This window comes from Triturus cristatus, chromosome 8 (assembly GCF_964204655.1).
Source record: "Triturus cristatus chromosome 8, aTriCri1.1, whole genome shotgun sequence".
In the NCBI taxonomy this organism is placed as follows: Eukaryota; Metazoa; Chordata; class Amphibia; order Caudata; family Salamandridae; genus Triturus; species Triturus cristatus.
In genome coordinates, this window is record NC_140591.1 from 159,584,808 (window position 1) to 159,603,627 (window position 18,820).

The following is an 18,820-nucleotide window of genomic DNA, read 5'->3' on the forward strand; positions in this document are numbered from 1 at the left end:
AAAAAATATTTTAATAATCCTACTAACAAAAGCCATCTGAGACATCTGAGCTGGCATTGCAGGATTCAGTGTTTCAAAAATAGCCGGTCTCTATCTGTCGGATGTGTGAAAGTTTATATCCATAGAAATAAGAGGCGGGTTTATCCTACAGAGATCCATCAATACGCCTTATTCATCTTGGAATAGTGAAAAAAATTCACATCATTCATGGATCCATCAATCCTGGGATGGCCTGGATATGTGTATCTAACATTATTAAAAATAATACGTTAAAATGAGAATCTACAAGAAATGCAATAAGGTGCTAGTACAGTGTAACTTTTAGTATAACCCTGCCCATTTCAATAGCTCCTATGTGCTAGCCGCTATATGTTTTTTTCATTACATTAGCCTTGTACCCCATGTTTCCAATGGGGCTGTGCACAGATAGTCTCTGAGATCTTAGAAATTCATCTGGTCTAAGTCTTTATGCAAGAACCTTCCCTGTCAGGGAACCCAGTCTTTGATAAGAGATACAGATGGAGGGCTTCAGGGCAAGTCTGTTCACTGGTCTGGCCGGGGGCTGGTGGGTAACACAGACACACACAGTCTCTCTCCCTTCTAGGTCTTCTTGATTTGAGTTGTCCTACACTCCGTTTCTCCAATCATTACATCTTCAAAAATTGACCGGTGCAGTCAAATTCCTGGTGTAGGTGGCTATGCACTCTTTCTCTCCTTCAATCACAAGAACAAAACTTCATGCATAATTACCAAACGTAGGCCTAGTGTGGATTGAGAGGAGCAGCAACTCAAACGAGGCTCCACTCCTGGGAAAATGGTATTTCCAAAACTTGCATGCAGGGCTTCTCTACGTTCAAGCAATCTAATGCAGCTCAAGGGAACTAATATCTATTCTTTCCTCCGAGATATTAAGCAAAACACTTTATTCTGTAGAAGTGTGATGATATTGTTCAATCTTTTGTGACTGGCTTCTACCTCACTGGGGAAAATTATCCAAATCCCTAACTGGTCCTAAAATTAGGACTGTGTCCCTCCTGGGCACCCGTTGCCAGACCACTGCTATCTTTTGACCTGCGTACTGAGACTTGTGCTCTCTGAATATTAACAATTCATTTTACTGGAGCTTGACCTTAATCAGTCTCGCCTAGGCAGCGCTTGCGTTGTCTCTTCGAAACATGCTGTATTTAGGTATGGACTTTAAGCTCGCCCATCTTTTCAATTGGCTCCTCTTACTGTCCTTTGTCAGTGATGACTTTTGATTCGTGAATAGGATTAAGAGTCGCTCATTAATACCTCTGTAGGAAGCTGGCTCTGTACATGATATTGCCACTAGGTGGTGATATCGTGCAGTCCAGGGGTTCCTCAAAAGTGTATAGGTCTCAAGGCAAAACCCAAAGTGCTCTATTAGTGGTAGTGTGAGCGAGCAGCCTTAGGCCTAATAGAGGAGAAGACATTTATTGCACACACATGATCAATAATGGACACACGACTCAAGAAGGAGATCCAGAACAATTTTATAAAATTATACTTTGTTTGTACTTTTTTTAAGACCCAGGTCTTCGTAGTAAGGTATGTACATTTTAAATTAAAAGTACTTTTCGCTTTCAAATATCAACACTTAAAAACCTTTTCACACTGTCCCACGTTATCCTATGGGGAAAACAATATTGCGTTCAAACAGGTGAGTATTGAACTTACAAATGCAGTCTTCAGAGCCAAAAGTCAGCAAGGCCAGGGGTCAGGTAAGTACCAAAACTGCACCACCAGCGGCACAGGGGTGTCCGGTTGTAAGGTCAAAATCTGAGTTTGTCCCAATGCTCTCGAATGGAGACAGGCAGTGCCTGGAGCCACACTGCTTGCAGGTAAGTAGTCCAGTTGCAGAGGCCAAGCTTTGGGGTTAGGTTAAGCACAGGGGGTGGGGGCACAAAGCAGCACCAAACCTACACCATCAGCGGCACCGGGGCAGCCGGGTCCAGGGTGCAAATTTGACGTCTGACGCCCAATGCTTTTCAATGAGGATTTTCCTGATGGCAAAGAGGCTGCAGGAGGAAGACCAATGACAGCAGAGGTAAGTTGGGATGTAGGGGGTCGTAGGGGCACAGTCTGTTCAGCTCGCCAAGGCCCAAGGGCTTTGTGTGTAGTGGTGCCTTTGGACGTCCGAATCTTCTTACTGGAGTCAGTCGCGATCGGGGGGAGCCTCTGGATTCATGCTACAGGCACATGGCTGGAGAGGTCAGCCACACTGGACACAAGGTCAGAATCGCCGGGGAGACTTCATTGCACAGGTGAGCCACTCACTCAGGCCTTGGGTGTCTGGTGCAGAGTGGGCTGGAGACCCGGATCTGCCTGGATCTGGAGTCTTTGGATTTGGTTTCTTTTGGACAGGTCCGCTGTCCTCTGGAGATTGGAGTCTTTATTGAAGGCCATAGTCTTCCCAGGGGTTTTAGAGAATGATGTGGCAAGACAGGTCGCACGTTCATCAGAGCAGGAGACCGGCTGGTAGGGCTGGGGCCAAGGTAGCGGTCTTCAGCTGCAGGGTGACTTCTTTCTTCTTAGGTTGTCGCTAATGTGAGGGTCTGGTCTGGGGTGTCCCCTAAATACTAAATTGAGAAGGCGTTTTAAGGGAGTAGCATGTAGGGAAAATGGGCACCCATATCTGGGGTGACTACACCCTCTTTTATTCCAGCCTCCTGTGGGAGGCCTGATTGGAGGGGTCCCCCATCTTCAAGATGCCGGGGACTGAAAAGTGTGCTTCACCTCGCTTTCCCCCACCTCAGGGGTGGGGTTGGCAGAGATGGGCACACCTCCTACCTTTTTTAATCTTCCCACAGGTTTTCCTGCCCAAAGTGGGGGGGTGTAAACCAAAGGCTAACATCTGCTGCAGCAGAGGCTGGGGGTCGCATTACAAAGGCAGCATGCCTTTGAAGTTTCACTCTTCAAGCACTGCCCCATCCTGGGAGAGAAGGCATGACACCTCTGCCCAGGATATGCATTGTTTCTGGTCCTAGATAGCAGGGGCTCGTTACCCAGGGGTCCAGAAACATGTATGGTGGTGGCTGGCTGCTTACAGCCGGCCAGAGGCCACACCAGGGTTGGTTGAGTTTCAGGGGGCACCTCTGAAGTGCCCTCTGCGTACAAAACAAGGCAAAAAGAAGGGGGCTAACCACACAAAAAAGGCACTTTCTCACAATCTCTCTCTCTACTGTTGCGTCACATGAGGGCAGCCCCTCTTACATGTGTCCTTACTCTCTAGGTTTCATTAACAGCTAGTGAGCACTATTTAGTTAATTAATGTCTTGCTGAAGCAGGCACGACCTGCTGCACAAGGGGCCCCCACATTTCTTTTATATTTATTTACTTTTTAGCAATCACGCCACAGCACTCTTTAGCTTTAAACATCTGAAGCTAAAGTGCGGAGTGCTGTGATTGCTACACAAGTAAATAAATACAAAAAAGGCGGGCAACCACCGCATTTCTTTTCCACGTATTTATTACTTTTGTAGCAATGGCGACATGCTGCACTTTAGCTTCAGAGGTTTAAAGCTAAAGCGTGACGTTCGGCGAGTGGCTTTCTGCAGTCTTTTCTTGCGCCTGCGCAGTGTTACATCCTCCTCCGTCCTGCACACTCGAATTTCAATGTGTGCATCATGGATTTGAGTGAAGTTGAGTAAGACAACAGGAGCATGCTAGGCTCTGCCGTGCTTCCTGTGTGTGTGTCAGCGAAAGCTGGTGCTAGGGAATATATATGGCAGGCCTGGACCCGGTCCTGGGGATGATTATTGCAGGGTGCAGTACCTTATATGGCTAATAGAGGGTCACAGTTAATAGGTGAAGGTACTGCACCCTTTCTTTGCTGTATGGATTTTCTTTTGTTAGTCATGCTACTGCTAGGATATTTTTTGAGGGAACCTTTTTTTTTTTTTTTTAACAAAGATACTCATTTGCAATGCCTATAGCTCTAGCTTAACTAATGTGAGACCAATTACATTGCAAATGCTTGTTTTGTTTTGGCTATGGGTTTTTGGGTGCAGGGATTTTAACTATATCTACAAAGGAAACTCATTAGTTATGCTAAGTTGTCCAATGGTGATTCTGCAATTAAAGACCATTTGAACAGGACAAATATAAATTAGGGTAGCTACATTGTGTTCTATTTGTCTGGCACATCTGCCCCATTGAATGATTTTAGTACAGTGTTTGTTCACTAAAACTGAGACCCAAACTCCTTCTATCGGCTGGTGTACAGTCACATACATTAAAATTTCTGAAGGGTCAATGTTCTAGAAAATATAGTGCGTTACATGAAAGTACTATAAATATGTGTTATAAATTGGTCCCAGAATCCATAGCTTCTTTTAGGTTTCTTTGAGTGTCATGTTTTATCTATTCCTCTTATGTGCCTATAATTAAAAATAAACATTTCAGTGTTTAACACTGGCTGTACATTTGGTTTATTCCTTGTTATTTGATGTCAGATGCTGTATCGTCATTCTGAATCCCTAAAATGCTCTAGAGTAAGTCTCAATTGCTCAACTTGGCTACTGTGAGTAACTTGGTTATCTATTTGGAGTGTAAAAAGGCCAGCAGTCAAAAATGGCCAGGATACTGCCTGGTATTGGGACAGTTACCATTTGACTACTTAAGAGCCTCTAGAAAAGTCATCACACTATTGAGCAAGTGGTAGGACGATTAGATTTTAGACTTCACCATTTGATGAAGTCCATTAAATGTATAGTAAGAGGCCTATTAAGGTGATTGTTATCAGTTTTTTAAATAAGTTGGTCTCTAGGTCAATTACTGTGGAAAGCTAAAGACAATGCACATGGAAAAAAAAAGAAACCCTAATATTATGCCAAAGATTTTTGTATTGCACATATTTTAATCAAGCGGATAAAACAACTCCATGCCAAGAACTTGGGATAATGTAGACCCCTCATGGACCGAGCCCATGCATAGCACGAGCTCTGGACCCCACATTAGCCTATCTCCGGCTTCTTTAACTATGTTGTTTCCCCTTCCCTGATAGCCGTTAACAGCACTCAGTTAAAGAATTCATTAAACTATCTAGTAAAAGCCATTCTTTTCAAATTTTAGAATTTAAAAGAATAGAAATGGTTTGCTGTGAGCTAAAGGCAGAGAGGATGAGAAGGCTGTGCAGTGTGAGCTACTGAAACTTAGGCCCCTGCAACAGGTTAAGAATGGTAAATATGTAAAGAAGGAGCAGGATAGGGCCCAGGAACAGAGGACGATGGCAGATCCCTCCCAAATATCAGGCAGCGGGTCTTTGCCACCATGTGAAGTGCACACCTAGCAGAGAGGCTGAGTAGCACCCCTGTTGAACTACTAGCCAAGCTTCAATGTGTGTTTGCAAGCTGAACCTACTTTTACCATTTATGTATATAAATGGATGTTGGGGAAATCAGCTGTGGTATGTCTCATAGAAGTACGTCCAGCTGTATAATGTTCGGATTTCAACCTTGTAATTGTATGTAGATGTTTCATATGCTAAAATAGTCTAAAGTGCAGTATTACCATGAGGCTGTAGCATCCATACACATTAGTAAATCCGTGCCAATTTTCCTAAATTCGGTTTGGAATCCGTAGGAACTTCTTTCTTGCAATATATACATAACAAATCTATGTCGACTAAGGATTATTTGTGACCAGAATTAATTTCCTAAACGTTTTGTTGTTGCAATCTGCCATTTATTCATCCTTTTTAAACTTGCTGATTGGCATTTGCTTCCCACACAGTACCAATAACTGCTTTCCTTTGTACATGTGTCCTGAACTGGACAGATGTGAATGACCCACAATCCCATGTTGGTACTGGAATAAAGACTTCTTCAGTTCCGTTCCCCTCCTGTTTGGCAACTATCTGTCAAAACAGAATGTCACTAATGTCCACTTGCTCAAACAAATATGTGTTCGCTTGCCTTTGCCCTCTGATGGAGGAACATGCTGATAGGAAAAACCTGACACTTCAGAGAGACAATTTCGGACCAAACATATCAAAACTTTTTCTCAAAGAGATCTAAAAGGGGAACACCCACAGTGGACCATTTGAAGTTAAAGTCACACAGACACACAAGACCGGTACAGATGACAAGGGGAAGTCCGATAATTCCTTAGAAAGGGGCTTCTTTACTTTTTTTTGCAATAATTGGCTGGAATCTGTGCATTTTGGGTGGAGCAGGGATGGTGGGATAGGAAATCCTAGATAGTGCCCTCCTACTTGTTGTGACAAGCTGGGAAATATAGTGTTCTGTGAAAAAACCCTTTTGAGGAAAAAGAGCTGAAGATTGTGTGTGAATTCAGTGGCAAGTAGATTAGTGCTATAAAATATTGCTCTTGTCACTCACAAGTTGGAGAACTGCATGGTGATAGCAGAAAAGACTACTTTTGTGGTTCTGGCCGCTTGGGAAATGTCTGTGGAGTGATTGACTCTAAATTTTCCCTGAATTTCTGGACCTGAAATGACATCTTGAGGAGCAGGGACGCTGGTCCTTTAATGATCCCACAAGGAGAAAAGGGAGCCCAAGAATATCCAGGAGGTGACAGTCTGCTGTGGAGCCTCCATTATGGCTGAAGAACTATGGGAGTTTGAAGGTGCAGGGCTAGCTGTGTCTGCCTGGAGGAAAATGTTGCTGACTGGGCTTTTGTCTGCGATCCTGAATGGAAGTAGGTAGAATCATTGTTAACCCGCAGACTGGTCTGTTAGAAGCAGTTTGGGAGCGTTTGGAGCATCTTGCCAGAAACAAAGGTATAAAATGTTTGATACAAATTGTAAAAATCTAGACATTTGCTCTCATCCGAGTTTTCAAGTTGACTTTTGATGCTTCAAGTGAGTGGAACTGTTTTTGTTTTGTTTTTTGTTTATGAAGTTAAGCAGCTTCTTAAAACCTTTTAAACCATTACTGCTGGTATTGATTTCTGTGACAAAAAAATGAATTCACTGTTGGCCAATAGTTTAGAAAGCAAACTGAGTACTGGGATGCTTAGTTTTTCAACTGCATATGCTTTAAAGCAAAAATGTCAATTTGTTTGTTTCCTGATTCCTACCTCAGTTTTGCTTCATGTTGGTGTAATTTTATCTTTACATTGTTTTCCTTTGAACAGATTTGTTTTGGAATTGTTCGTGTATCATTTGTATTTATCTTTGAGGAAGCCATTACTGCTTCTACCAAGGGGATGGATTCTTCTCAGAAACCTTCATTTTATTTTAGGTTGATTGACTGTGTTGGAGCTCAGTCACAGCTCCTATCAAGACTGAGGCCTCTCACACCATTCAGTAACAATCTAATTTCCTACAGCCCACCTACATCATAACCGAGGACTAACTTTTATGGCTGGCAACCTTTGAGTTATTTTACAGTATGACCAGGCTAATCCTAGCGGAAAGGTTCTATGGGCTATGTTTCACTCTGTTTGCTCCTGACCTCCACTAGGCCAACTTTCCCAAGTGGTAAATAGCCCATCCTGGAGTTGATTGACTGTAAAACGAGTGAAGTTTGAGATGATTAAATCTGTTTTAACAAGAAGTTTGGGTCTGACTCCAAGCCGCCAATACTAAAATAATTAGATTACACCAGAATACTGAATAGCAAATACAGTGAGACAAAGTGAAAGGTCAGTAGTCAGCCAAGTGAGGAGGGGAACCAGAGTCCCGGTATACCAAGCAAAATGGTACTGCCAATTCACAGATTACTGGGCGAGGAACCGTGAACTGCCAAGGGCCCCCACTGGGATCTTTTCCAGCTTCTGATTCCCCAGGATTATGGCCCTCTACAGTGGAAGCTATTTCATGTCCACGAACACAGATGCTGTGTGTGATGGACCGGTTATGCTCTACCTCTTCCCTATTCCTTACCAGCCTACAGATTCATTAGTTGATGGAGAGGGTTTATAGTGAAAGGCATGATGGGTGCTTGAGTTGGGTGTTAAAGCAAATGTGGGACAAACTCCTGCTAGGTCTCCTCTTTTTCTTTCGGAAGGTGCCTCCTAAATATTTTATGGATACCAGACCCATGGTCCACTCCTTTTGAATCTGTGTAAGGGGGAAAACCCAAGGTCCCTCACTCATGATGTAGGGATCTTTGTGCTATCCCTTCATAAAAACAAGGCTCATTTGATGAATACACTTTAAATGACCACCTTCGTGCTTGTAGATCAAAGAAGATAGGTCTCAATGCAACCCTTATTGATTACAGAGAGGATCAGGAAATACTGCTTCTTATCTTGACGTCTTTCTTGTTTGGAGGACAAGTAGTGTGGCCTCTGGACTGACTTAAATAAGACTGATGACATACACTACATGTATGTTGGTGCTACTAGGGAGCCCCACAGGATCAGTGTAATTGCACTAAATGTTGAACTGGTACCCATGCCTGTCTCTACTGACTAGTGGAGGAGGTCTGTGAGCTCTCCCTGACAAGCTACATAGAGCTAAAATTATATCTTAGTGAAGAGAGTGACGCTTGTCATTAAGCTGACAACTGAACAGAAGTAAGAATGTTTGACAGTGTTTTTGTCACCTTGCTTACCTCTTCTCAATGATTCTTACTACAAACTGTGTCCATGATATCAGTGCAGGAAACCTGTCTGCCTGTTAAAAGCAATTGTACAGATTGCGTGACAAGGTCCAGGAGAGCTTCAAATCTGTAGGTAAGATTCTGTGCCTGGGAAGTCTGCACTGCTGATCATCAAACAAGGGTCAATTGATATATGGCTCTGCGTGTAATATCGGGGCTTCAGTTCAGATACTAAGGCAGAGATTTATGCCATTTCTGAACCTAATGAGCTTGTTGAATAAGCGGAGTGCAGCAAAATACCTCAAGTTCTTCTAGCAAATCGTTCAGGATATTTGAGCTATGATTTCAGAGTTTTAACCTCTATCCCGGATTTGAGTGAGATTGACTCTGAGGCTGTTGGGCCTCATGGCCTCCTGCATCCTACTAGTAAAGCATGCCGGTTGAGAGATGCAGACTCTGCAGTGGGACGTGAAGGCCCAGTGGATGCAGGATGAGGGGAATCTCTCCAACCTGGTCCAAATATCTGTTGGAGCAGCAAAAGATCTGCAGTGGTGGCTGATGAACCATAATTGGGTCAATGGCTGACCCATCTCCCTTCCCTACCCAGAGCTCACAGTGGTGACAGTCATTACTTAATACAACCAAAGAAGAACAAGTATGCTACCTATTTTACTGTCATCCCAGTGACCAATCCCTCATAATCTTTAAGGGTCCTAAATGCATTCTGGGTGTGCTACGACGCCTGATTACAGCTGAGCAGTTTTTTAGTGATCTGTGACTGTGCATGTGATGGCGATGAGTGGTGTTGACATTGACTCGGGAACTCCTCTGTCACCAATCATGAATTGTTTTAATTATGGGGGTCCCGGTCAATGCTAAACAGTGGTGGATAGTTGTGGGATATAGTTGATCCCACTTGTCCTTAGGGTGGTCAACATGTTTCAGCCATCTGTATTCATACCTATATGGGTCAATGTGGCTTTTGTCAGGACCAAAAAACAAAATACACATGCATGCTATGGCACGCAGGATTAAGGTTTGTACTTACAAACCTGATCAATTGTGGAGATAATCACCTCTTGCGATCCATCTCTTAATTTAGTAGTTTTTTGCTACATAGGATGCTCCGAGGGGGTGGACCCTGCCGTCCTACTTTTCTCAAGGTGTCACACTCTGCAGTCTACCTGTATGTACTCGTGAGTCGCGCACGTTGTGAAAGGCCCTTACTCCTGGGTTGGAACCCGCCATTTGGAAGAGGTTGAGATCAGAGGACTCTGGACTGTGGTGGAGTCCCAGCTCAACATGAACTTGTTGAAGTTGAGAGCGATTCGCTTGGTATTGAAGGCCTTCCTCCCTTCCATCGAAGGAAGGCTAGTTCAGGTATTCCCAGACAACACCACTGCCGTGTGGCATTGCACCAAACAGGGCCGGGTGGGGTTGTGGACCCTATGCCAGGAGGTTTGATGCCTCTGGTCATAGCTGGAACTTCAGAACATTTTCCTGGTTCTACTACATTTTGTGGGATCTTTGAATGCCAGGGCAGGTGAACTCCACTGTCACTGCCTTATGGATCACAAATAGCATCTGCATCCGGAGGTAGAGCAATATCTCTATCACAACTGGGAAGAACCTTGGTTAGGTCTACTCACCATCGCTGAGAACATCAGCACTTCTTCGCAATTGAGTTTCTGGGTCCGCTCTCGCCCAGAGACTCGTTTAGTCTTGAGTGGGGCTCAGGAGTCCTGAACAACTTTCTGCGGATACTACTCCTTCCCTGAGTTCTGAAGAAGATCAGGATGGACGGGCCCAAGTCATTCTAGTGGCTCCGGATGGGGAACACAGAGTGTCATATCCTGAGCTCCTCAGAATGAGCATCGGTCCTCCAATCATGCTGCCCTTTTAAGAGGTTCTTCTGTCACAGAAACCAGGAAGGGTTCTCCAACCCAACCTATGCACTCTTTGCATGGAGATTGAGCGGCAGCAGTTGGGTCTTCAATCTTCCTCCAGAAGTCTGTGAGGTCACCCTGGCAGCCAGACTTCTCTCCACAAAGACTGTATACAGCTGGCGGTAAGACAAGTTTGTGGATTGGCGCAATGACAAACATGTTGAATCTTTCTCCAACCTTTTCTGAAGTGTTGCTGTTTGTCTCATCTTTAACCTGGCAGGGCCTTGCTCTGGGCACAGTTTAAGTGGATCTGTTGGCTAGGTTGCCAGATCAACCCGCCCTGTTCAAGTCACCTGATGTAACAGGTTTTCTGTTTCCACCCAAACCTTTTGTTATTCCACAATGGACCTTAATTTTAGTTTTAACCTTCTTTATGTGTTCACCCTTTAAACCCATTCATAGTTGCTCCATAAGACTCCTCACAATAAAGATAATCATCTTGGTGGCCATCATATTGGCCGGGATGGTTAGTGAGCTGCAGGTGTTTTCTGTTCACCCTACGTTCACCAGCTTCTTCCCAGACAAACTGGTTCTGTGAACCAATGCCTCTTTTTCTGCTAAAGGTAGTGACGCCTTTCCACGTCGGCCAGAAAATCACACTGACTACCTTTTTTGCTCCATCTCACTCCTCCAAGGAGGACCACAGACTCCACTGCTTGGATCCTAAGAGAACGTTGTTCTACATAAATCGTATGAAAGAACACCAGGTGGATGATCGCCTCTTTGTTTGGTTTGCCGGAGCGAAGAAGGGAAAGCAGTGCCGAAATGGACCATCTTCAAATGGATTGTACTCTTCATTAAGATCTGCAATGCATTGGCCAAGAAGGAACCCTCTCAGGGCTAGCGGCTCAGCCTACCAGAGCCAAAGTCGCGACCACTGCGTTAGCTTGCAGAGTTCCCGTCCTGGACATCTGTCAGGCTGCAACGTGGGCAACATTGCATACATTTACCAAACACTAATGTCTTGACATTCAGGTGCGTCATGACGGACACTTTTCCTGTTTGGTCCTCCAGTACTTTTTGGTTTAAACCAGTTTGCGGACCTTCCTCTGTGGAGTCTCTATCCTAAGCTACAGAATCTGCGGCTGGAAGTCTCTATTAGATGAACAAGTTACTTACCTTCGGTACCGCCTTATTTAGTAGAAACTCTATCTAGCTGCAGATGCCTTATGACCCTCCCAACCTCCCCATTTCTGCAAACTATTCTTTCTACATAAAAACGTCCCTGTAGGCCCTTAGTTTCTGCACAATCAGGATCTGATGTGGTTCCATGCTTCTGACGCAGAAAGAGTCTGGAAAAGTAACTGTTGTCATATAAATGCACTACACACATCCCACTCAACGTGGCCAATGGAGAGCTGAGCGATGCCACCCACTGGCATGCAGAGGTACTGATCAAGATTTTTTGGATCCAGTTGGGTGCCTGGGGAATACTCTTAAGATCAGGAATCTGTGGCTTGATAGTCTTTAACCGATGAGGAGTTACTGAAGGTAAGTAACTTGATCTTCTGGCTGATGCCCTTTGGCATAAAGAATTCCTTAGCCACATTTTAAAGGATGTTTCATCATATGGTAGCTGGTCATTGAAAATTCTGTGTTGCATTCACAGCTGCTAAGAGGCTTTTTAACATCACATATGTAATGGTTGTGTTGCAGTATGGCAGACGAGCCATAAGCTCCTGATTTTCAAGCTCTCTCTCTGTCTTGGGGAAAAAAATGCATAGCGGAGAGATAGGATCCCTGGAAATAAAAGCCCAGAAAGCAATAGACTGTGGATTTCCCACAATCCTGCCCTCATTGAAACCTCTGTTAACTGCCACTAGGGTTTAGCAAAACTGTGTAGCTCACTCAGAGGCTGTCTGAAATGCTGAGTGTTAGAATGTGTCTGAAGATCCTGAAAGGTTTAGTCTGACAACTGTTCTGAGAACGATTACAGTCAGCCCTTCATTGTACAAACCTGCGATTCATACAAGAAAGTTTGTGTTGTCTTGGCTTAATTCAAGAGGGGCAAGAAACATTCAGTAGCCATTATCATGTATTTCCTACGATAGGACCTGTGCTGGTGTGCAGCTGGCCTCTTTGCTAAAACTTGAATTCTAGAGGCTCTTGATGCTGTGGGAGGTGAGGAGATTGAATGCCTTCCAAGGAGAAAGGGTGCCCTGATCATCACATGGCCTGCACATAATCTGACTGACTGAAGATCTGCATGGACGACATATAAAGTAACCAAGACTGCTCAGAAGAGCCTCCTGGCAGCCCAGATGCCCTGAAAACTGTCAAAGACCAGAGACTAGCATTGACTGGTCATGAACTGCAGAGATGCTTTCTTTCATCACCAATCAGCCTGCTCCATCCCCACTGGCACCCTAAAAAGTGGTATTCACCTTGTTCTAGTCCTTGAGGGCACTGCAGGATTTGAACAGATGTAGGGCATGATCCCTTCAATTTGAATTGTTCACTCTGATTCTGTATGTAAACCTTTTGAAATCTCTCCTTATATCTTAAGGTTCGGAGGTACCGTCCTTTCTATTGACAGATAGTCCCTTTCGAATTTTAGTTCCAAGTTATAACTAGATATGGTTTGGTGTCCATTGGGTGTCTTGAGTGGTGTGTGAGTTTAAAGTGCTGTAAAATCTTGACGTATTGTCTGCTTTGTTATATGGGCTCCTAATATGTGGTATGCCTGTGGGAATGTGTTGGTGAGTGCTGCCTCATGAAAACACAAGACTAAGTCCTTACTGTCCTTGAAAACAATCTGTTTTTGGTACTCAGTGGTCACTATTTTTTAAAACTGATACATTTTGAACCAGGGAGCACTGAAGCAAAGGGACATACATATGCTTATAAAATTTCAATATTGTTTTATTTCTTTCCCTTAGTGTCTTCCCAGTGGCTGAAACTTGATATACAAACCTTGTGGTAAACCCGTCCTAATCACCTCCTTTTAATTTGTGAATAGACCAGTAGGATAACATTGGACATTAGACCAGTGTCATAGACATTCTCATGTCCAGGGTGTAGATGCTTTAAAAACATTTTGGGTTGTAACCCTGGCTGAGGACATGCTAACACATTTTTTTTTGTACAAGCATCGTATGACTAAGTTCTTTTGTTAACCTGTAATTAAATTTCTTATAGCACTTTATGGATATTACTTTTTTGTATTTTTAGCGATGTGTGGCATCTGACTTTCTATCCCTTCCAAGTAACCTTAGACTGTTCACCATGTCCACCCCTGGATAGTGCAGTGCCTAAAGTGAGTAACTTGGTTTGCTAAATGGAGCATAGTGAGATTAGTCACCCCGAGACACCAGTGGTGAATGGCTTGTACCCGCACAAAATACTACCTCTACTTCCCAAGAAAAGGTCTTGTATCTTTTGAGAGCTGTGTAGGATTATTTGCTGCCCTTAGCCTGGGGTTAAAGGAAAATGTTAGATTCTCAACGTGGAGTTACTAGTTATTTTTCTTGGCTATGGTGTGGATTTTTCCAAACCTCCAGGAAACTATGGTTGTGGAATACACCACTGCTGGACAAAACCCTGTCTCTCAATTAGTAGCATCTGTCCATTGGCATATCGAGCCATGTTACTAAGCCTTAAAATGTACATCTGTGTTCTTGCCACTGAAGTAAACAGTGTCTTGCCAAACTTAATTTTTCTAATCCTATTAAGCCCCCACCAAGGAGTGGAATCATAGTAAATTTTCTGCACACGGAGATTTCTACAGCTGGACGTCTGTGGATAAACACAGCTCCATGCTCCTCTAGTATGTATGCTGATCTGAAGCCGAAGCCTGCTAAGCAACTCCATTCTTGTACCTGTAGGGCACAGATATTTACATTGAATGATGTAGATGATACGCCATGTTTGCACCTTAGAGCAGCAACAGAGAAGATTGGTGTATTTGTCCATGTGTTCCCATTTTTACAGATGGCTCAGATTATATTTTTGGTAAACACAGCAGGTGTTTCGTTGACCTAGTAGGTATACATAGGATATTTCTATGCTTAGTGATATTCAAGCAATCTAATAACCTATTTATTCTTTTTTCTGTGGTGTCTTTTGTGTGCAGCTTAGACACATGCTCCTGTCTTGTGTCCAGTAAAGAATTGTAAAATATTCTTTAAACTGTTCCTTTCGTTTCATCTTACACAAATAGATGACAAAACGTTCCAGTGCGAGATGTGCTACCGATTCTTCTCTACAAATAGTAACCTCTCAAAACATAAGAAAAAACATGGAGACAAGAAGTTTTCGTGTGAGATATGCAGCAAAATGTTCTACAGGAAAGATGTCATGCTGGACCACCAGCGACGGCACCTACAAGGTTAGTTATAGACCTTACGTTGTTCCTCCAGCTCTCATACATAGGTCAGTGAATTAGATTTTGCTGGCTGAGTGGTTCAGTTACATGAAGGATCTGAGATGTCCTTTTATAGCATGGAAGGTAAGTGAAGGTTGTTTGGCTGGGTACCAACGCCTGTTACAATCACAGTAAGCAACGCAATGCCGTGCTTTACCTCTACTGCTGAGACATTCAAGGCATGTGGATGAAAACAAACTTCTTGTAATGCCTTTTTTTGGATTCCTGAGGCAGGCAGAGATTGTTAGTGATCCTCAGATGTCAGTGGCTGCTGGTCAGTACGTTTTCTGTGTGGGTCCTGATTTTTACTGCTGATGCCAGTATTAAACTCCAATTGGATGACCAAATTGCTCCCTTTAGGCACTTGACTGTCTGGGGGAGCGAAGTAAAGCAGTCAAGACGTACACTAGGGGTTAAAAACCCACACACAGCAAATAATACTCAATGTCCAGTTAGGGCTATATCTTCACAGAAGGCACTTACGTATTTTCTGGTAGGTAAAGAGCAGTTAATTTTAAGGCATACATTTGAAAACTGAATATGCTAGCACCTCCTGGAGTTACATACTGCCTCTTTAAATCAGTGGGGGGTGAGAGAAGCTGAGATCCATTCAATAGACGACAAATAATTAGAGGGGAATGGATCACTTGTCCTGTTTATACCAGGGTCTGGGGTTCTTGCTGTCTATAAAAACCCTCATTTGCGTAGTCGTCAGTATAGCGGTATATCTTGGTTATCTGCTTTAGACTTTTATGGGGAAAGCATCATCATAGGGTCTTATTTGCGCTTTCCTCCACCATGAGGGAAACCGCCTGGTTGTTCACAGTAGCGATCAGGAATTGTGAGGGTGAGGTGAGTTTAAAAATGCCTCCATATCTCTGATCCGTATTTTATTCTGCCAGGTATGGGGCAAGGTTAAAAAAGTGTAGTGTGGTGCGTAAATAGAAAGGCTACAGTTCTATAGCACCTATATCAAAGTAGTGGTCATGTGGTCGACCTGTTTCAGTCCTTTGGTTCCCCACAAGGGGTCAGAAGGCTTTCTTCAGGACCAGAAATGCAGGTCACAGTTAGGATACGTGCCTAGGCAAGTGATTTCACTTACCCCTCGTCTTTATGCATCAGTTTAGTACGCTGAGTAGCTGTAGGTTCAGTGGTACCTATAACTTTGGAGGAAAAACTACCATAGTAACAGAATAAACATACATTTCGTCTATAGTCATCTGTATTACTGTCTGTGGTGATTCTCATTGCAAGGCTTAACATTGTTTATACCGTAAGAGAAAACACAATAAAGTTAAAACACACATAGCAAGTAACTCATCAAGCACTGAGATGAGGGGGTTACAAATTAGTGGAATGTCATGGCAGGCCTGTACTGTGATATATGTTAGAGGTCATGCCGGTAAGATTGTAAAGGTACGGCAGTGTGCGCTGCTCACAGTATACTCATAGTCTTCTAGTTAGGTGGACAGGTGTGGCTTGGATACAACATCTCTGAGGAGTGCTGAACAATCTGTAATTTATTGGTTGGAGCCGCCTAAATAACTATCAATTGTGAGCACTATCACGCATTAACGGGGCACTTACATCTTTACAAAAACGTTCCTACTGTTGTGAAGTTAAAGGCTAAATCTGCAGGATCATGCATGCTCGGCGGCTTGCCAAGAAGTAGTTCGTATCTTGGCTCGTGGATTATTAATAGCCAGATAGAAGAATGAAGAATACACAACAAGAACGTGTTCTGGCGCAAGCGAAAAAACGTTACACTTCCGCTTGCGTTCGAGCGCTCGGTTTAGAAATACAAACAATACCTTTTCATTACATTCCCCTAGTTTTTAACCCCCTCATCTCAGTCCTTGATGTTACTCGCTATGTGTGTTTTATATTTATAGTGTTTTCTCTTATGGTATAAACCATGTTAAACCTTGAAATGAGCATCACCACAGACAGTAATACAGATGACTATAGACAAAATGTATGTTTATTCTGTTACTATGGTCTTTTTCCTCCCAAGTTATAGGTAACACTGAAACTACAACTACTCTGCGTACTAAACTGACGCATAAAGAAGGGTAAGTGAAATGACTTCCCTAGGCACGTCACCTAACTGTGACCTGCATTTCTGGTCCTGAACAAAGCCCTCTGATCCCTTGTGGCCAACCAAAGGGCTGAAACATGTCAACCACACGACCACTCCTTTGATATAGGTGCTATAGAACAGTAGCTCTTCTATTTCCGCACTACACTACACTTTTTTAACCTTGCCCCCTACCTGGCATAATAAAATACGGATCCGAGATATGGAGGCATTTTTAAACTTACCTCACCCTCATAATTCCTGATCGCTACTGTGAACAACCAGTCGGTCTCCCTCCTGGTGGAGGAAAGCACAAATTAGACCCTATGATGATGCTTTTCGCATAAGTCTAAAGCGGACAACCAAGATATATGGCTATAACGACGACTACGCGAATGAGGTTTCATTTAGATGGCAAGAACCCCAGAGAAAAATACCACAATGAAGGGAGCGCCGTATTCAGTAATCTGTATTTGCAAATGCAAATTTGTTCCCAACTGATTCAATCAAAAAGACAGATTTCATTGAATCCACAGATCCATAATTTATTGCACGTCACTTTAGGATAGTGTTTCCACAACGATTGACAGTTCATCAATATTGATTGACAAGCTTGTAGCAGTTTATCAACAGAAGTTCCTAATAAATTCAGCCAACGTGTTTCGTCCAACGTAGGACATCATCAGGGCTGAAAAAAATAAAACACCGTTCGTATTTCCCATACCACATAATTAAAATCATCTTGATTGATGACACAATTTCCTAAGCATTAAATTCTTCACATTATCATAAACATCCCCAATATATCATTGTAATCCGCATTACCAATGTCCCTCTATAAGGAAGCCTGCCTGTATAACACTCAACAAAAGTCGATCATATAAAGCAAATTGCAAACAATTCTTGGAAACAACTAAACACTGGGTGAAAAACATATTCATCCCATATGTAGAAAAACTGGACCCTCCAAAACCTAATCTAATATTTTATTAAATCCTACATTGACCAGTTCATTCATGTCACCTAATTTTCTTTCCTGACATTGATCATTCACTTATTATTTAGCTCAACCTGAGACATTATTATGTGCCAGAATTCTATCTCTATCCTAAAATCCTCTTTACAGTATTAGGACAGAAAAGTAAAACACCTACCTATAGTTCAGTGTTCTTCCTATGTAACTGCTACCTATCACGCAAAAGGTTCCGATTTTTATTTTGATTTTTCTGAAGATAAAAGGAGATACATAAAATATGATTATTACATCTGCCCCAATCCTCTTATGTCTTGCCAGCCGTTCCTAATCTGATAACCTCATTGCCCATTAAACGTACCTTCTAAAATAATGGTTTCCAAAATGTCATGAGCACCGTATTTCATTAGGTCATCCGTGCCTGCTAAATTCCCAATTAGCAGTTCTGCACGAAATTAAAATTAAGTCTATTACACCAAAGTCCACTAAAGTCTTCATCATACAAAAGTTTCAACATTGAACCCACACACCATATTTATTATGAGCTCACCTTACATATATCCGCATCTAAATTCAACAACGATTTCCCTGTAAACGGCTATTACAGTGGTCTTGTAGAAGCAGCTTACTTATTTGCAGTCCAATCCCTACAATTGAAACCACAATAGAAAAACCTATTACTCAAAGGTCCAAGACGCAAGCCCAAGATTATATAAAGCCTCCAATCCATGCCAAAACCTGCTCACCTTCAATTAAAGCCCCATTCAGCTAAGACAACCTCATTCCTCGCAGCCGGACCGATAAATCCCGCTGTCAGAGCTTTTCCCGCGTCCATCTCCTTAAAAGGCTAATCACAACCAATCACGAGCGAGTCCCTTTAGCTCATTCATTAGCAAAAAACCAGTACTGTTTCCACTGTGGTCCTCGTCA

At 43.0% G+C, this 18,820-nt stretch overlaps 1 protein-coding gene across 4 annotated transcripts in view; it reads left to right on the forward strand.

Annotated features, from left to right (window-relative positions):
• The window catches only part of PRDM15 (PR/SET domain 15), a 439,353-nt gene that overhangs the window by 211,982 nt on the left and 208,551 nt on the right, over window positions 1–18,820 (forward strand). For 3 of the 4 annotated variants that reach the window (XM_085621221.1, XM_085621222.1, XM_085621223.1), the window contains one exon: window positions 14,637–14,804. The exons of the other annotated variant lie outside the window; for it this stretch is intronic. In XM_085621221.1, coding sequence (XP_085477347.1) covers window positions 14,637–14,804 — 168 coding nt within the window. The remainder of the gene's footprint in view (window positions 1–14,636; window positions 14,805–18,820) is intronic. 4 annotated transcript variants of the gene reach the window in all.